Source organism: Thermobia domestica, chromosome 9 (genome assembly GCF_964235325.1).
Source record: "Thermobia domestica chromosome 9, izTheDome1.hap1.1, whole genome shotgun sequence".
NCBI classification, from domain to species: Eukaryota; Metazoa; Arthropoda; class Insecta; order Zygentoma; family Lepismatidae; genus Thermobia; species Thermobia domestica.
The window spans coordinates 1,614,776-1,633,362 of NC_137462.1; the positions used below are offsets into that span (position 1 = coordinate 1,614,776).

Genomic DNA, 18,587 nt, shown 5'->3' on the forward strand with positions numbered 1-18,587 from the left:
TACTTACAAAATGATATATTCATTGTCATTACTCGTTCACTTCCATTAAGTTCTGTTGCTTGTGTCTTTTACATAATATAACGACTGAACAACTTTTTTAATAAAGAAAACAAATGCAGAATTTTTGTTCTTGATTGTACAGTTTATAGACCTAAGGAAAGTTTTTGCGTAAATATATATGAATTCCAGTACCAAAGTAATATATATTATTTTGTGTAAAATCTTACCTTCTCCTGGAATAGTGCCACCTGGTCTAAATACAGACGGTGGAGTGGTTGTTGTAGGACGTGCAGGTACTGCCGTCGTAACGTCACCTGGGCCTTCTGGTTCTGCAGTCTCTGACGGAGAGCTGATAGATTCACCCTCTTCAGTTGCACGCTCAGCTTCTGGACTTGCGGCAGTCGTAGATCCTTCAGATGGGTCGTACATCATAGTAGATACAGATGATGGGAATGTTAGCTCAGGGGAACGAGAGCTGGACTGTACGTCAGCCTGCGGTGAAGTAGTTGCTTCAATCTCGCCTGGAGCTACAGAAGCTTCTTCTCCCAAGTGAGGGACAAGGGAGGCTGCCTCTTCCTCACTTGGTTTCAGTGTGGTTGGCTCTTCGTGTCTGGTGGGCTGTGTGGTGACAACGACGCCCGTGCTCTGATCCTCACTCAGTGTTATTGCCACGGCAGGCTCTTCGGTTACAATGGGCAAGATCTCTACTTCCGTCGGTGGGATGCTTGGTCTTTCAGTCTTTGGTGGTTCTTTAGGCGGTTCTGTTCCTTCAAGCAACGATGATTCTGTTTCACCAAGGGGTACGGGTTCAGGCTGTTCGCTTGGCCCTGACGTTGACGCTGGTAGTTTTTCAGTAGAAGGAGTTTCTGCAGGTGGCCTTTGTGTTGGGAAATAAGTGATTTTTTCTTCAGTTACTGGCTGTTCTTCGGCAACGGATGGAAGTGTAGTGACCTCTTGATCTGTTTCAATTCTTTCCTCTTCCGTTGAACTTTCTTCCTCTGCTGAGAGTTTAGTAGGTTCAGGTACTTCAATTGTTGGTACTTTAGGAACTTCGGTTTCTGGAATTACTTCAGATTCAGTTGTCACCGGTAGTTCAGGAGCTTCAGTCTGTGGAATTTCTTCTACTTTTTCAGTGAAAAGCAATTCACCAGGAGCCGGAGCTTCTGTGTACCGTTCAGTGGACTCTGGTTCGGGAGACTTGCTGCCTTCATCGTAGGTTTCCGTTACTTTTGGTTCCTCAGCTTCTTCAATGGTTTCAGTACTTGATTCAGTCTCTATTCCTGGCTCACTACTTGTGCTTGAAACAGTGCTATAACGATCTGGAATACTTGTAGTAACTATTTCTTCAGGTTGTTCTTCTGTTACTGTGAGTTCTGGGCTTCTGGAAGTGCCCTCTGGTTGCTCTGATGGCGAAGTTTCTGTAGGAAACTCTTCATCAGATATTTTGTCTGTAACCACAGGTAACTTTTGTGTTGTTTCTTCTGGTTTAGACGTTATTTGTGATTCAGTTGACTCTTCACGGTCACCTTCTGGTTTCTCGGTTAACGACAATTCGTCCCTTTCTTCAGTTACTGGTTCTTGAGCTTCTTCGGGAGGTAAGTAGCCTGAACTTGTTTCTGTTTTTTCAGTTGATTCATATTTTGAACCTAATGTTGTGACCTCTCCTGACTCAGTGCTTATTTCAACTTGTTCCTTGCGTTCTTCAGTAACGTCTTCAAGTGATTCTGGTTCCAAACTAGTTGCACTTGATTCGCTGGTGAAATGAGGTATTGATGTGACTTTTTCTGGTTCTTCAGATTCTTTTTCAGTGGAAATAATTGGTTGTTCAGCTTCAGGAACCCCGGATGTAGATAAGACTATTTCAGGAGCTTCAGTTTCCACAGGAAGCCTTCCTTCAGTAGGTATGGGGCTTGTTTTGTCTTCATCTAAAAGTTCTTTTGATGAAGTTGTAGCATATTCTGTCTCTGGTGCACCAGAAGTTTCTTCTGGCTTACGTGTTCCTGTAGACTCACTTTTTGTAGTTGTGACAGCTTCGGTTGGCTCATAGCTTTCAATCTTGTCAGTAACAGCTTCCTCAGTTCTGGATGGCGTTTCCTCGCTTTCACTAATGGACTCCACAGGCCCTTCTGTGGATGACGGTTGAGTTGGGACAGAAGTATCTTCGGGTCTTTTTGGTCCTTCCGTGGCTAGAGTTTCTTCATATTCTGGACTACTTACTTCCGTTCTTTCTGGACCCTCTGTCTGAGACGGTAATTCTTCTGGCTGCTCGGTCGTAAGTTCTTCATGACTTGGGACAGGCCCTTCAGTTTCGACAGGTGTTTCATCCACTCTTTCAGTTTGTGGAATTTCCTCAGGTCCTTCAGTTATTATTGGCTCTTTCCTTGCTGTTGTATATTCATATTCAGTTTCAGTAACACTTTCTATGGATTCGCCTTCAGTCGATGATGTTACTTGAATTCCTACTTGAACCTGAGTACTACTTGGTAATCTTCCTGGATAACTCTCAGTTTCAGATTCGACAGTTGAAACTTTTCCTAGTTCTTCCTCTTCCTCAGCTGATGGTAACTTCGTTGTATCCTCCACCTTCTGACCTTCAGTTGCGTATCCCTCTGAAGATGGCTCTTCAGTCTTCTGAGATTCTTCTTCGCCTTTTGGTGTCTCTTCTGTAAGTGATTCCTTATCATCATAAGTAGGCTGTTCAGGACCCTTATATGTGGTGGATTTAGTTTCTTCTAAGATTACTGGTTGCGTTGTGTATTCGATTCCCTTTTCGGTGGAGGCAGGAATTTCATCTGTCCGCGATGGGAAGGGTTCCTTTTCCTCTGGAGTTGTATCTGTTGGTACCTGTTCTTCTGGTGATGAAGTAGAATATTCTGGTGCTTTTGATGGAACACCTACATCTGTAACTATCTCCACTGAAGAAGTTTCAATTCTTCCAGGCTCTTGTGTCACTTCTGGCTCCTCTGAAGATACTTCTGCTTCTGTGGCTGTTTCCACTGAAGAAGTTTCAATTCTTCCAGGCTCTTGTGTTACTTCTGGCTCTTCTGGAGATACTTCTGCTTCTGTAGCTGTTTCCACTGAAGAAATTTCAATTCTTCCAGGTTCTTGTGTTACTTCTGGCTCCTCTGGAGATACTTCTGCTTCTGTGTCTGTTTCCATTGAAGAAGTTTCAATTCTTCCAGGTTCTTGTGTTACTTCTGGCTCCTCTGAAGATACTTTTGCTTCTGTAGCTGTTTCCACTGAAGAAATATCAATTTTTCCAGGCTCTTGTGTTACTTCTGGCTCCTCTGGAGATACTTCTGCTTCTGTGGCTGTTTCCACTGAAGAAGTTTCAATTCTTCCAGGTTCTTGTGTTACTTCTGGCTCCTCTGGAGATACTTCTGCTTCTGTAGCTGTTTCCACTGAAGAAGTTTCAATTCTTCCAGGTTCTTGTGTTACTTCTGGCTCCTCTGGAGATACTTCTGCTTCTGTAGCTGTTTCCACTGAAGAAGTTTCAATTTTTCCAGGCTCTTGTGTTACTTCTGGCTCCTCTGGAGATACTTCTGCTTCTGTGGCTGTTTCCACTGAAGAAGTTTCAATTCTTCCTGGCTCTTGTGTTACTTCTGGCTCTTCTGGAGATACTTCTGCTTCCGTGGCTGTTTCCACTGAAGAAGTTTCAATTCTTCCAGGTTCTTGTGTTACTTCTGGCTCCTCTGGAGATACTTCTGCTTCTGTGGCTGTTTCCACTGGAGAAGTCTCAATTTTTCCAGGCTCTTGTGTTACTTCTGGCTCCTCTGGAGATACTTCTGCTTCTGTGGCTGTTTCCACTGAAGAAGTTTCAATTCTTCCTGGCTCTTGTGTTACTTCTGGCTCCTCTGGAGATACTTCTGCTTCTGTGGCTGTCTCCACTGAAGAAGTCTCAATTTTTCCAGGCTCTCGTGTTGGTTCTGACTCTTCTGATGGAATTTCTGCCTCTGTAGCTATTTCCACTGAAGAGGTCTCAATTTTTCCAGGCTCTTCTGTTAACTGTGGCTCTTCAGAAGACAACTCTTTGCGTTCAGTACTTGATTCTGAAGTTTCCGGTTGAGATGTAGTTTTTTCTTCTGCCGTTAATTCTAGAGGCGCTTCTGTTGCAGGCTCTGTTTCTATCTCCACCTTCTCTCCTATGGGAACCTCAGGCTCTTCGGTCTCTGCCTCAACTGGCTGCGGTTCTTCAACTTCTGATTTTTCTGTATAAGTTGGTGGTTGTAATTCTTCAGAGGTAGAAGATTCTGGTACTTTCGTAGCTTCAGCTTCTAAAGAAATTTCTGTTCCGATAGCCTCGGACGTGAGTTCTTCAATTCGTGTTACAAGCTCTACCTCATCACTCGTAGACTTTTGTGTGGTCAATTGGCCTGGAAGTGTTACGGGTTTCTGTGTGGTCAATTGGCCTGGAAGTGTTACAGGTTTCTGTGTAGACGGTTCTTCAGATGCTGGTACTGGTGCTGGTGTTGTAGGTCCCTCTGATGACACCTCCTCGGCTGCTGTTGATAAAATTATTTCCTCCTCTGCTCCAGGAGAGGAAGACTTATCTTCCAGACGCGGTGTGGTACCAGAAGGTTCTTCAGGTAAGGAACTCACAGTGGACAACGCCGACCCTAAGATTAAATCTCCTGTTCCTGGCTCTTTGGGAGTAGCGACGGGTTCTTCCTCTCCTTCTTCTGGAACTTGCTCCTGTTGCTGAACCTCCAGAGGTCTTGCACTGGTTGTAGTCAGTAATGGCACAGTTCCATTGGCTACAAGAAACAGGAAGCAAAATTCAAATAAGTAAAAGTATAGATGAATTACATTGTACCTCAATATTAGTTGCGTCGTGGCGCGAGTGTCATCTGAATGATATAAAGAATAATATATACGTTTTTTTTTAAGAAATATCTGTTCCGAAAGTTAGAGAAATAATTATGTTAAAGTAAGAAATCATATATACATAGATATATAAAAAGGAAAACATATTGACAGGGGAAAGAAGAACTTCAGAAAAAGGTAATATTTTCCTCTCATATCATACATAAATTATATGAATAAATTATTTACTATACAACCATACATTTCTAGTCTAATACATATTTAATTATAAATAAAATGAGAACAACAAAGCAGACCTAAAGTAAAGCAATTCTAAAAAGCAGTGGTTTCTAATGATTGTGTTGAAGTAAAATCAGGATGAAATAAAACATTATCTTGTGTATTTCCGGAAAAAAGTACAAGCTAAGCCAACTAACATCTACAAAAACAGCTTTCTATTACATAGTATGTTGTTTATGTTTGAAGGGTTGTTCATTGGATCCATTTATCAGAAGTAGAAAAGAAGATGCTAACACCCAATAGTATGTTGTTTATGTTTGAAGGGTTGTTCATTGGATCCATTTATCAAAAGTAGAAAAGAAGATGCTAACACTCAATAGTATGTTGTTTATGTTTGAAGGGTTGTTCATTGGATCCATTTATCAGAAGTAGAAAAGAAGATGCTAACACCCAATAGTACGTTGTTTATGTTTGAAGGGTTGTTCATTGGATCCATTTATCAGAAGTAGAAAAGAAGATGCTAACACCCAATAGTATGTTGTTTATGTTTGAAGAGTTGTTCATTGGATCCATTTATCAGAAGTAGAAAAGAAGATGCTAACACCCAATAGTATGTTGTTTATGTTTGAAGAGTTGTTCATTGGATCCATTTATCAGAAGTAGAAAAGAAGATGCTAACACCCAATAGTATGATAGACGCATCCTAATGATGGAAAAGCGTTTTGATATTATTATTTTATTATTAATAAAACTACTATTGCTCAATGTTGTCAATTGCAGTAGCGTTCTAATGCGAGTTGCGGTCACTAAAAAAGTTCAGCACAAAACTCTCTGAAAAATCCACCTCACAATAAAAGTTAAGTATTTTTATCTTACATCGATCGTAATCAATAATGACACAAATCCATTGGTTACAAGAAGCCAGAAGAAAGATTCAAATAATTAAAACCAGTGGTCGAAGTGAGACGGTATGTGGTGGTATGCCATACCGTCTCTGATTTTTCAGTGATGAAAGCATACCACCTCTGGTTTTCACTGATCAAGACATACCGTCACTGGAGAGTACTCTGGTTTTTCAGTGACACTAAATATCTCTTAATAAATCCATTTTTTTACACAGTAATTGACGAATGAATTTGCACATAAAAATATTTTATTTCTTACTTAGAAATAATTTCTAAGTTGACAACACCGACATTTTTATCTTTTTCCTTCCTTTTGTTTTTAAAATGAGGTATCTTCAAAGAAGTTCATCTAGTTTATATTTTGATGTGCCTTATTGAATTGTTTCTTTCGTATGTATGTGTGTGTGTGTGTCTTATTGTCTTATTTCATATAGATGTCATGTTTTGAGCGGATTTAGGGGTTGTCTACTGTAAGGGCTTTTCTTCCATAGGTTTGGAATACCCCTCAGTCGAGTGGCGGTTCCTGGAGCTTTCCCGCAGGAAATTGTTAATATAAAAACTCGCTTTTTGAGCATTTTCGTGTATAATTCTCTATAATACAACATAAGGGATATTTTTGAATTTTTTACAAAGTTGTTGGCGAGAGATGAAAGGACGAGGAACCATACCTCCACCCAACCCCGTAACTAAAGTGAAGCTATGCAATGGTTTTCAGTCATTATGTAAATAGAAATGCAATCTTTTAGGCAACATACCCTCACTGTATTTCAACATTTAGATAGCCGGTATGTTGGATCAAAATCGTAATAAAACATACCACCTCTGCTTTTTTCCCCACTTCGAACACTGATTAAAAACTATCGATGAATTATACTCTAAATCCCCTACTAAAGCCCAGAAATCTAAATCCTAAATCCCCTACTAAATTATGCAAGTACAATGGAAGTCGTTGTACAGTCCGTTTGTTCTGAATGACTGAGATCTTAAAAGTAAAAGATGTATGACTGGCCAGGAAACGGACAGAGTAATATAGCAGTTAATATACCTGCACCTTAAGCCGAAAATCTGGGTTCGATTCCTAGCTTAATCATCCAGTATTTCAGTAATTAACTTGTATCTATTTTTGTATCAATTATTTGCTTCATTAGCATAATAGAACTACTGTCTATGTTTGCTTATACATTAGTATTTACTATAATGGGAGAACGAAACTTTGTACTCCAAATTGATCTTCACAATTTAATTGTAGGTGTGTGATTATTAATACAACATTTATTCCATAGAATATTACCCATCTCATTTTTAAGCAATTCATACTATAGGAAATTAAATAAAACATTGTTAACTTGTGTTGTGTTAAATCCTTATTGTTACCAATATTTCGTTCGCTTAATATCCTGCGGACATCGTCGGAACCTCAGCTTCACGCTCTTTCTACATCTTGTTGCTAGTTACCATCTTCTTTTGTTACAGATTCATGGAAGATGAATTTTAAGTACATAGAAGATAGTAATTAACAAAGAGATGTGGAACCCCGACGAGGTTCTCAGAATACCGTATTTATGCGATTCTAAGACGCAGTTTTTTGTCGACTTTTTTTTTTTCTTTGCCTCCAAAATCAAGGAGCGTCTTAGATTTGAGTTATGCAAATTTAGGCCAGATTAGATGGAGTTTTGCCAAAAATTGCTAATCCCGTTAGAAGGAAGATAGTGATGCTGATGAGGAAACATATGATGAACAGTAACGTGTCAGTGTTGTTTCTGTGAGTGTGAGTGCAAAACAGAAGAAAATAAACAAGTTTAAATAACTGCTGAATAATTATTTGTTTGTTTATTTGTGTGTGTGTGTGTTTGTGTCTGTATGTGTGTACATACTGGTATAATATGATAATATGATACCGATAATGGATTGCTATAAAACTGACGCAAGCAAATGTTTTACTATAATTACATTAAAAACAAAATACCAACAGACGTACATGAATACCGTAAATTCCAGCAGTAAGTTCAAGTTTTTTTTTTTTTTTTATTTTCTCATAACATTATTTGTTTTGCCATGTTTATTAACCCTATTTTTTTCATTCTTTAAAATCAATGCAATGTAGGGTTTTTTTTTTCGCCAAGGTTGCGTCTTGCATTCGATGATTTTTTTTTATTATTATTTTTCGTTCAAAAATTGGAGTGCGTTTTACATTTGAGGGCGTCTTAGATTCATGTAAATACGGTATTAGATGGGCAAATATCGGTGATAATGAATATTTAACGCAACACAAGATAACGAAGTTATATCTAATTTTACACCTTCAATAGGGCCACACAGTAAACGGCTTTTATTTTGATTGTAGTGCCTTTCTGCAGGTCGATTATTTTAACAAAGCTACGGATATTTCAGAGAGTATGTGCTGAACTTGAACTACCGAAGCCATCAAGAGTTATTGTTGTTGATTGGCCCAGAAGATAGATTCAGAAGAAACCATACCGTCGTGTTTGCGGTCCTGTCTGAACGATATCTCATTCACATATCTTATCTCCATATCTGAAATGACAAAGTCATCACTCATTACATGTTGATACCCAATATAAAAGATTGTCATCGGGAAAGACGTAGAAAAGAGTTTATTCTCATTTGCACACGTTTCGCCATCACATGCACACAGACAAACATACAGGTCACATGTATACAAGTGAAGAAATGTAAGAAATATTACTGGAAGAATTACGTTCTTAATCATATAAAGGATACGAATTTCCAGCATAAATAAATATTTTTAAAACAGGATAATATAAATTACAGCTAAAGAATTGGTCGTGGTGCGTAGAGATATACAGTATGTTAGAGTTATATGTTTCTTCTTAAAGCCACAGGCTCGATTATGCAGATATATGAGCATGATTATATATATGCCCGGACTCTGATTTCATCAACCTAGCTTTACCTACTCCTGCACTAGCAGAACTTTTACATGGTAAAGGCCTTTCGAAACTTTTTCCAATATACTTAGAATGATTGTAAAAATTAAGGAAAGGAGAAATTCTGACTCATGAAAGCAATCTTGACTTACAATAATGATCCAAAAATTATTCACTTTAATATTTACTTCCAGAATGATTCTCACATTTCTTCACGTTTCTTTTTCAGGAAGAAACATAAATGAAAGATAGATTAAGTGAAGATCTCGTGTGACCTTTTTACACTTCTAAGATTCAGATGTACGGTAACCAAGATAAGGAATAAAGTATATACATAATAGACAAGTATAACAGAAAATGTAAGAAATGTGCTTATTTAATGATAGTGTCAACAGAAAAAGAAGAGAAAATAATACAGAACACCGTAAACAAAATTCAATAAGTTCTATTATATACACAATATTATATACAGAGAAATTATTATTTATAAAAAAAAAAAAATTATTTCTGCAAGATCTTGTTGAATATACATAGCATTGTAAGAAGTAATCACGAAGTACCTATAATATTAGAATTGGATTATAATTAAGATATTTTTGGTGACATTAACTGAGATTAAGCACTTACTAATAATGAAAATTATAAATATTAAAGCTCTTGCAACAAAAGAAATACTGACTAAAGCTTAGAAACACATTGTATTTTAAGACTATTACGTGTTACAGTTTCTGATATCTACCATATGCTTTATCAGACACTGCATACACACTATTGAACATAAATGAAGGAGTGAAGAAAACTTATTAAGATCAATAAAGAAGAAGAATAGAGAAGCACCAAGAAGATTAATGAAGAGGAAGAAGGAATCATCTACGGAGACTGCGATATGTAAGAGAAACGGGGAAGAGAATGAAAGAAAGGATAAAGCAACATAAAAATGACGTGAGGAGAAAGAAAGATACCAACGCGATATACAAACATGTTAACAGGGATAAAATGGAAGTATTAGGGATAGAGAAGAGAATGATAATAAGGAAGTGAAAAGAAACAGATTGGATAAAGAAGGTAGGAAGAGATAAGCTGATGAACTGGACAAGGAGCTTACATATTAATGAATTATGGCAGAGAATTTTGGATAGCATAGACAGGAAGATGGAATTGAGTAAAGGACCTTCCTTATAAAGACCAAAAATGGCGGCATGTGATTGGTTGGAAAATGGACACGGAGACCTACGGGCTTGACTGAAGGCTTCAGCCAATGGAATTTAAATTTTTCGTAAGGATGACTTTATATATATATATGTATCTTAATTTATTATTCGATAGTTTGTGTCTGATGAAGAATATGGTAGAACACATATGGTATGGTAGTTTTAAAATATAGTGTGTTTTTAAGCTTTGGTCAGTATTTTTTTCGTTATAAAATCCAATCCAAAGCCATGGATAGTGTTATTATTCAAGTTCTCATCTAAATTGCATACTCACAAAATTACTCCTGTACAGTTTCGACAGTTCAAGTTACCCTCTTTTTCAACAGGACTTAGTCACTAACATGAACAGTAATTACTTCTATTAAAAACTTTTTTTTTTTTTTTTTTTTTTTGTAATGTGTGATAAAATTAAACTCAAGAACAAGAAAGTAAATAGATAAGTTTCATCTACCTGTGCGTATTATTTGTATTTTTAAACCTTAATGTATTAAACTCAAGAACTTGAAAACCTAATTTTTTTACGGGGTGTTTTCAGACACTAAAAACAAGAAACTTCTAAAATCTGATGAAATTCTGTTGAACTGCCGAAAAGATAGTAGCAACAACATTGTACAGGTATCATTTTTTGGTAACACGATTTAGATAAGTATTTGAACACTTATAATTATCATTATTTATATCCCATTGCATCAATTTCTTTCCATAAGAATATGTATTTACGAATAAATCTGAAATAAAGACAAAGAAATGTATTTGACAGTCAGGAATTTTTAAGTATGAGTCCTTAACATTAACTAGACATTGAAAGAACCTAACTTAAATATTTCATTTGTTTAATATATACTAACTATAAAAAATGTTGCATTAGGTAAATCTATATCTTAAGATAACATACTAACATTATCTCTATATTGCGAGCGGTGATAATATATAGAAAAAAATGTAAGCAAAAGGGTGGTACGCATTCAAAAAAGAAAGAAAAAAACTATATATATCTATAACTATATATATATATCTCCATCTTCAGCCTAGACAGAATTCGAAAAAGATTTAAAACGTGGGGAGAAGTGTGGATTGGTAAAAATGCTTAAAAAGGATTTAAAATCTTCTTGTTGGACATAAACAGATATTAATGGTGATTCACTTGTCATTGTTCCTTGTTGTTCACTGTCTTTAAGAGGATTCTTGAAATTAAAGAACCCTATTACATTCATAAAGAGAAACCTACACTCAATTTAGATAAAGGAGTCATAAATGCAATTTGGAGCAGTCTTTTTACTACATATTTCCGCCGTCTGGAACGTAATGAAAAAACAGTGAACAGCCAGTTACCATTAATATCTATTTATGTTCGACAAAAAGATTTATGCTTCTCATATTTTAAATCCTTTTTAACCGTTTTTACCCATTCATATTTCTCCCCATGTTTTAAATCGTTTTCGAATTGTGACTACACTGAAGATGGAGATACTGTTTTCCCAAAGTACTTCCTATGGAATGGGTTGTTTTCTGCAGTGAGTATTAGCGTTTTATTTACATTTTTTTTTCTGAACTTAATAACATGTTTAAGATAACACAATTGTTACAATATAGATATATATACTCATAATTAGAAAACCTAAGAACTGTGCTGTATAAGATTTGTTGTGATGGCATCACAAATGCCAAAACTACAACAACATTCCGCGAACTTTCTGATTGCTCCTCATATATATATATATACAAGGGCGCCCATGTTGTGGTTTCCAAGGGGGAGGGGGTAAGTATAAGCGACGTTTCAAAAATAGTTTCAAATTTTCCTGTTACTAATCTAAAAATTCTACTGGATTTTTGATATTCTGAAGTACAATTTCCTCTGGGGGGAAGCGCCCTACCTTGCCCCCCTGATGGGCGCCCTTGTGTATATATACGTATTTTAAGATAACATCCTTCAAAACAAAAATGTACTTAAATGTGTTTATCAATAACATATATATATATTTTTAATATTCAAGCTGAATTACTTTGATAAATATGAACACATTTTTTTTTCTAGCATGAACAAAAGTTTAGTAAAGTTTAATCAATTACCCTTTTCTACAGACATTAATATAAAATGTAGAATTCGTTAATTGTTCAAAATAAATTTACTTATCAATAATATTACCGGCTACAATAATATTAAGAATTTCACAGAATGTAAGGAGATCAGAACTCTCTTTAACACATTGCATTTCGAATGAGTTCAAACTTATTTAAATGTATTTATTAGCAAACTCTCAGTAAGATTTACGGAAATGGAAGTTTCTTTTCTCAGCTATGCGTAACGACATACTTTTATTAATTTTAAACGTATGCTCAACGATAAGATTACTTTGTCTGTAATAGATCTTACCATATAAAAAAGTAGATCAGCGCCAGACGTTTTGCTCTGATACTTAATACTCCACATGTAAGATGGTAGATCCTCTACATACCCTGATATCACTCTGGGTACATCATAAACTTACCGCATTCATATGCTTCTGGACAGCAATGTCCTTCTGGTGGAGGGATAGGCGTACAGTTCTTGCCCTCTTTCTCGAATGGAGTTCCACAGTCTTGTACAGCACACACGATGTCTCCTCGCATACAATAGCAGTGCTCGCAGGGGTTCTTGCTGTCGATTTGTGCCCCATCTGCATAGACCTCGCCCTCATGATAACAGTCAAGTGGACCTGGCGTCGTGGTCGTCAGTAGACCAGGCATAGTTGGTCGAACAGTTGTTTCCACCATGTCATAATCTACAAGAGTACATTATTACTATTAAATTAATAAAATGACAGATACATAAAATAGAATACAATGCAATAGATGTTTGTCCTCCGGTTTTATACAGAAAAATCTGACTCATCTACCTCTCTTTAAATAATCGTATTTTAATAAACGTAAGGAGTGGCGGCTCGTGAGGGAACTCACATCACTAAAAAGTACATTATTATCGCTACAACCTAAGAGGAAAAAAACAGTGGTGGAAGTGAGACGGTATGCGGTGGTATGCCATACCACCTCTGGTTTTTCAGTAATGAAGACATACCGTCTTTGTTTTTTCAGTAATCAAGACAATATTTAAACAGCCGGTATGTTGAGTCAAAATCATAATAAAACATACCGCCTCTGCTTTGTTTCCACTTCGAACAATGGACAAAACTAACCTAATATCCGAATTGTTCTATGGAACAATTAAAGCATTATAAAACTTTTTCCTTTAGCTTCTAGAAACAAATTGCAGTTTTTACTAATGTAACTGACGTCACGACTCGCCTCTGAACTTACATTATAAGAAATACATGAAAAAAATCACATTTACAAAGAACAAATTCAATTTGTGCAATTAACTTTCTACACTTAATTACAGATAGGACAATCATATAAATATTCATTGATCAATTAACAATAATAATATTCAGTTTCATTAAAGTTTAAATACTTTAGATTTAAACTTGTTTATTCTTCAATACTATGAGAAACTTATTATATAATGTGACGCCCAAAGAATATGAGAAAATGTAGTTGCAGAATTTTGTCTAATTACAAGTATGAATTGAAATGAAATGAAATGAAATGAAATTTTGAGATTTACGTCCCACGGTTATGCCGGTTAGGCTAAAGGAGACGGTGATAATGAGTAATGAATGAAATGGTGGAATGAAGAAAGTGGGAGGAAACGGGAGAACCCCGAGAAAACCCACGCACACGGTGTTTGTCCACCACAAAGTTCACTTGGCGGGAGCAGGGTTTGAACCCGAGACCCCTAGCACCAGAGGTGAACGCTCTACCACTGAGCCACCGCGGCCCCCACAAGTATGAATTGAATGTAAATGTTAACTACCTATCTTTTCTTTATAATGTCTTGGATAATATATTCTTACATGACGATATAGGACTTGATGTTAAGAAGTTGTTCTATTGTCTTTCAAATAGTACTCGTAGAGTGTATACCCCGAAGTATGATTCCGAGGTCCACAAAATTTCACATTGAATATCGAAAGAAAGATTCGTCAAACCACTATGCTTTTCCATAATATTTATGTTTCATTTCTATTTTTAAAAAATCTTAATAAAAGAAAGTTTTTGTTAAATACTGTAGCATTTCAATCAATACATGATTCAATGTACTGTTTGTAACATTTTTTTGTAATATTTAAATCAGTTCTAGCTTTGTAATAATCAAGTTACACCTTAATTGAATGCACTTGTAACTTTGGTATAAATTGAAGTACTAAAGTTAGTCTGTGAGTACGAACTATCGACGTTTTCTGTTCTGCTGTTTCCGATTTCTTAGCACTTGAGTTTATAAAATCTAGAACTATAAGGGTCTAATCATAGAGTGTAATAGCTATATATCAACTGAAGAAAGAGTTAAGAGTCTGATACTAAAAATAATACAAAATTTACTATTTTTTCTTTTACTTGTTTATTCATAAGTCAAAGGAGATAATGAAATTCAACTTACCACAATCATAGATAATGTTATTCTACAACAGAAAATATGATCCTGAAGAATGTTCAGTGTTACCATTCATAGAAACTACAGTGCTGCCAGAATAACATTTCCTCCAAAATCTAAGTTAAGGCAGCGACTAGGGGAACGAACTTATCTGCATTTGATTACATATCATGTTGTCTTGGAATCCTGTGAACTACTTTTGAAATAATAGTTGTATTTACTTTGTAATAGACAAAATAGTTTTAACATACAGTTATTAAAATTAAATGATAATGTTATTTAACTGAAAATTCTTCAGGATCATATTTTCTGTTGTAGAATAACATTATTATCTATGATTGTGGTAAGTTGCATTTCATTATCTCCTTTCACTTATGAATAAACAAGTAAAATTAAAATGGTAGATTATTATTTTTTAGTATTATTATTTAGTATTTCGTATTATTTTTAGTATGGCAGGCTCTTAAGCAAAATAAAAATATAAACAATGATAAGAAATCTTTATCTCCTGAAGCATTATTTGATGAAGAACAACATTCAGTTACATGCAAATTGTATCTGTCCTTTGATCTCAGCAAATGTTTTGTGTACAAATGGCATTTGATAATTTTAAGTATTTAATTTGTGTTCCAATAATTTAAGGTTCATGAAGTTATACGTTTTGTAGATTACATAGAGAGGCTACGGAAAAAGATTACTTCCTTGTACTCAGTGATTTTGTTTCCTCAAATAAGGAGACTCTTTATCACGTAATCCTCATAAAAATGTCAACTATTTCGTAAAGTTCCGAGGAAGGAGGCAGGAAATCTTCCAAACTGTATTCAAATTTCATAGAACAGAGGCTTAAGGTGGGTCTTTCTTTAGTTTTTATCTTAAGTTTAGTGGTTAATTTCCGTAATACATAGAGGGACTCAACGATTCACTTACCACATTCATACCTGACCGGACAACAGACGCCTTCTTGATAGACGGGGACACAGCCTTCGACATTCAGGGTGCACTCTTGCATCACACACGCGGTTCTGTTGCGGATGCAGTAACACAACTCACAAGGCTTCCTTGGATCAGAAGGTACCTAAAACAATGAGAATGTAGTCAGTAGAGACAACGTTTTTACAAGTATTTTGATTTTGTAACACATTATAAATCAGCTCTTTATCATTTACCTTAAAACTTAATTAGCAGAACGTAATAAGCACAAGACTCTTTTTAAGATTATAAGATTCAGTATGCAAATCCATTATCAAGCAAAAAAAAAAAACAATTCTTTTTTATTATTATTATTATTAATTTGCAGGCTACGTCTGATCTCAATAAGCAATTATAATTGCTATGACGATTATTGCAAGCTAAAACAGGTGTTGGTTTGACGCAAATGAATTTTGTAATGAGGCCCTTGGTATCCAAAACATAAGTTTTTTTTTTTTTTCTTAATTTCCTTAAGTTCACATCAGCCACTTTTGTGTTGAAGCCCCTTGTAAAATTTTCCAAGGATTCCTATGGGGGAATGAGATTTCCTTGAGTGCACATAAATGAAAAGATCGTTCATTTTACTATTTTCCACTCAATTTTCGTGTTTATAGACAAGTGAACAAGGTATATGCTTCTTTGCTTTGATCATGTAGTTTCAGAAATTGCCGGTAGATGGTAGGTATTGTATGTAGTGAGTTTTGTGTTTCGAAACGATAAGGTAGATGGTGTTTCAGCGCATAAGATTTTACAGTACCAATACAAAAATAATAAAAACTTGGACAACACTCTTGCGAACAAAATTTACCCTTCTTCAGAAAATGCCTAAGTAATAATAATAATAATAATAATAATAATAATAATAATAATAATAATAATAATAATAATAATAATAATAATAATAATAATAATAACTGTGGAATTGCATAGACCTTTATGTTATGTTATTTTTGTTACGTATTTATTTATGTTATAAAGGTAACCAAGAAAGTTCTATCGCTTTTTCACCCACCACCTTCGAACATCGATATGTCACCTAAGACGTAACTGTAAGATCGAAAATAGTCCCCATTAGCATCGACGACCTTTTTCCAACGTTCTGGAAGGACATGGATTCCATCGCGGTAGAATTTGGTGGGCCATGAAGCGTGCATTTCGCACCTCTATTAGGGATTTGAACTGGTGTCCTCTAAGGTGGTTGTTCGAGGAATGGAACAGGTAATAATTGAACGGTGCAGTGTCTGGGGAGTATGACGGATGCAAAGTGTTTCCCATCCAAGGCGTAGAATGGTGTCTCGGGTCATCCTAGCCACGTGGGGCTTAGCGTTGTCGTGTAACAGGAGAACCCCTTTGCGATTCAGAAGTGCTAGTTCCAGAGTTTTGAGTTTTTCTTGAACACGGCTCAACCGCGGACAGTACACAGTTGCAATGATACACTGACCAGCTAGTAGCAGTTTCCGATGCATGATGCCGCGAGCAGTCTACCAAACACACAGGAGGACCTTCTTCTGGCGCAGTACTAGTTTCGGCTGTTTTGGAACCGGTTCATGGGGTTCTAATCAATGATGACGGCACCGTGGAGCTTCGTACAGGACCCACTTCTCATCACATGTCAATACCCTGTCCAGAAATGGTTCCTTCCTTACACGAGGCAGCAAAGAAATACAGGTGTCTGATCGCGTTGCCTTCTGGTTCGGAGTCAAATCATTGAGGACCTATCAGCTCAACTTGTAGTGCTTCCCGAGTTGATGGATGTGCTGCCTAATGGTTTCTTCACTCACACTGAATTGTAGTCCGAGTTTCTCACATGTCTAGCCATTGTCCGCCTCAATTACTGCCTGAATATCTGCATTTTTGTACATGTGTTGGACTTCCGGCACGTGGTGCGTCTTCCGGCGCTTGTTCCGTAACCGTCCTTAAACTTGTTAAACCACCGCTGCACTGTCCGCGTAGTCAAGACACCGTCACCAAAGGTCTGGCATATCTTCTGCCCCGCTGCAGCAGCGTTTGACCCCAGTTTGAACTCGTACACCATACATGCTCATATGACGCTCTGTGGAGATCTCATGTTCACTCTGTTCTTACGTAAGTTCACGGTGTAGCTGAATTGCCACAACCAGGTAGTATGTTGGATATACCCACAGCAACAACTGACCTTCGCCTTATCTCCATTCGCATTCAACTCACCGTGTGAGGGTCAATTGAACACAGACCTCTACAAAAAGTGACAGAACTTTCTTGGTTACCTTTATATTTATTTATATTGTTTTCGGTGCATCATGCTACTATCATCCTCAGAACATAATAATTACAAAAGGTTAGAGTTTGTTAAATTTTGATGTTATTTGTAAAGAATGAGATACACAGTCCATGATAAATACCTTTAGTTAAACGTAAGATGATACCATATCGCACACCCGGTGGAAGACTGTTACAAGTCAAAAAAAAAAAAAAAAAAAAAAAACTTTTATGGGACAATGACTTTTAAAGTTGATTATTCTATCAAAATCACTCTCTAAAATACTGGTATTTCTGCTATCCAGAAGTTAATTTGTTTAGTTACGTTTAAGAGAAAATACCACCAGATGGAGCTCGCTTCTCTCTCTCTCTATTCTCTTTTGAGCGATGATAAATCAAAATTTCCATTTTCTTGAGTTGTAACACTCTTCCACCGGGTGCTCGATATGTTCCCTTTCTGTTCTTGTGAAGCGATGTTTAATTCGCTTCTATTTTCAATTATCGGGTATTTAAAAAAATGATATCACTAATTGGACACATATATTTATATCTATTTAACCGCCTTTTTCTTTTTTAACACGTTCCTCAACATACTGTTGTCAGATCTTTATTTCTGATTGTTTTTGCACTGACTGAGTGTGACATATTATTAAGTGTAAGTATATTTAAGTGTGACATATTTTATCATTATACAGGTAAGTAAATAATCATTTAGAGGAAATCTGTTTGAAGATGGCTAAGACTGTAACTATGGAAAGTCACGATATCTGAGTACAGTGTTTCTTTCAGAAACATTGTTCCAGGGAGGCACACTTAGTATTCTGGTGGTGTGCGGGGGGGGGGG

At 36.3% G+C, this 18,587-nt stretch overlaps 1 protein-coding gene across 1 annotated transcript in view; it reads right to left on the bottom strand.

The window, feature by feature from the left end:
- Positions 1–18,587, bottom strand: part of tnc (tenectin) — a 189,880-nt gene that overhangs the window by 18,132 nt on the left and 153,161 nt on the right. Inside the window, exons 6-8 of the mRNA XM_081770436.1 lie at positions 15,464–15,611; positions 12,558–12,830; positions 228–4,754 (exon numbers count right to left, since the gene is read on the bottom strand). Of these exons, the coding sequence (XP_081626562.1) occupies positions 228–4,754; positions 12,558–12,830; positions 15,464–15,611 (4,948 nt within the window). The remainder of the gene's footprint in view (positions 1–227; positions 4,755–12,557; positions 12,831–15,463; positions 15,612–18,587) is intronic.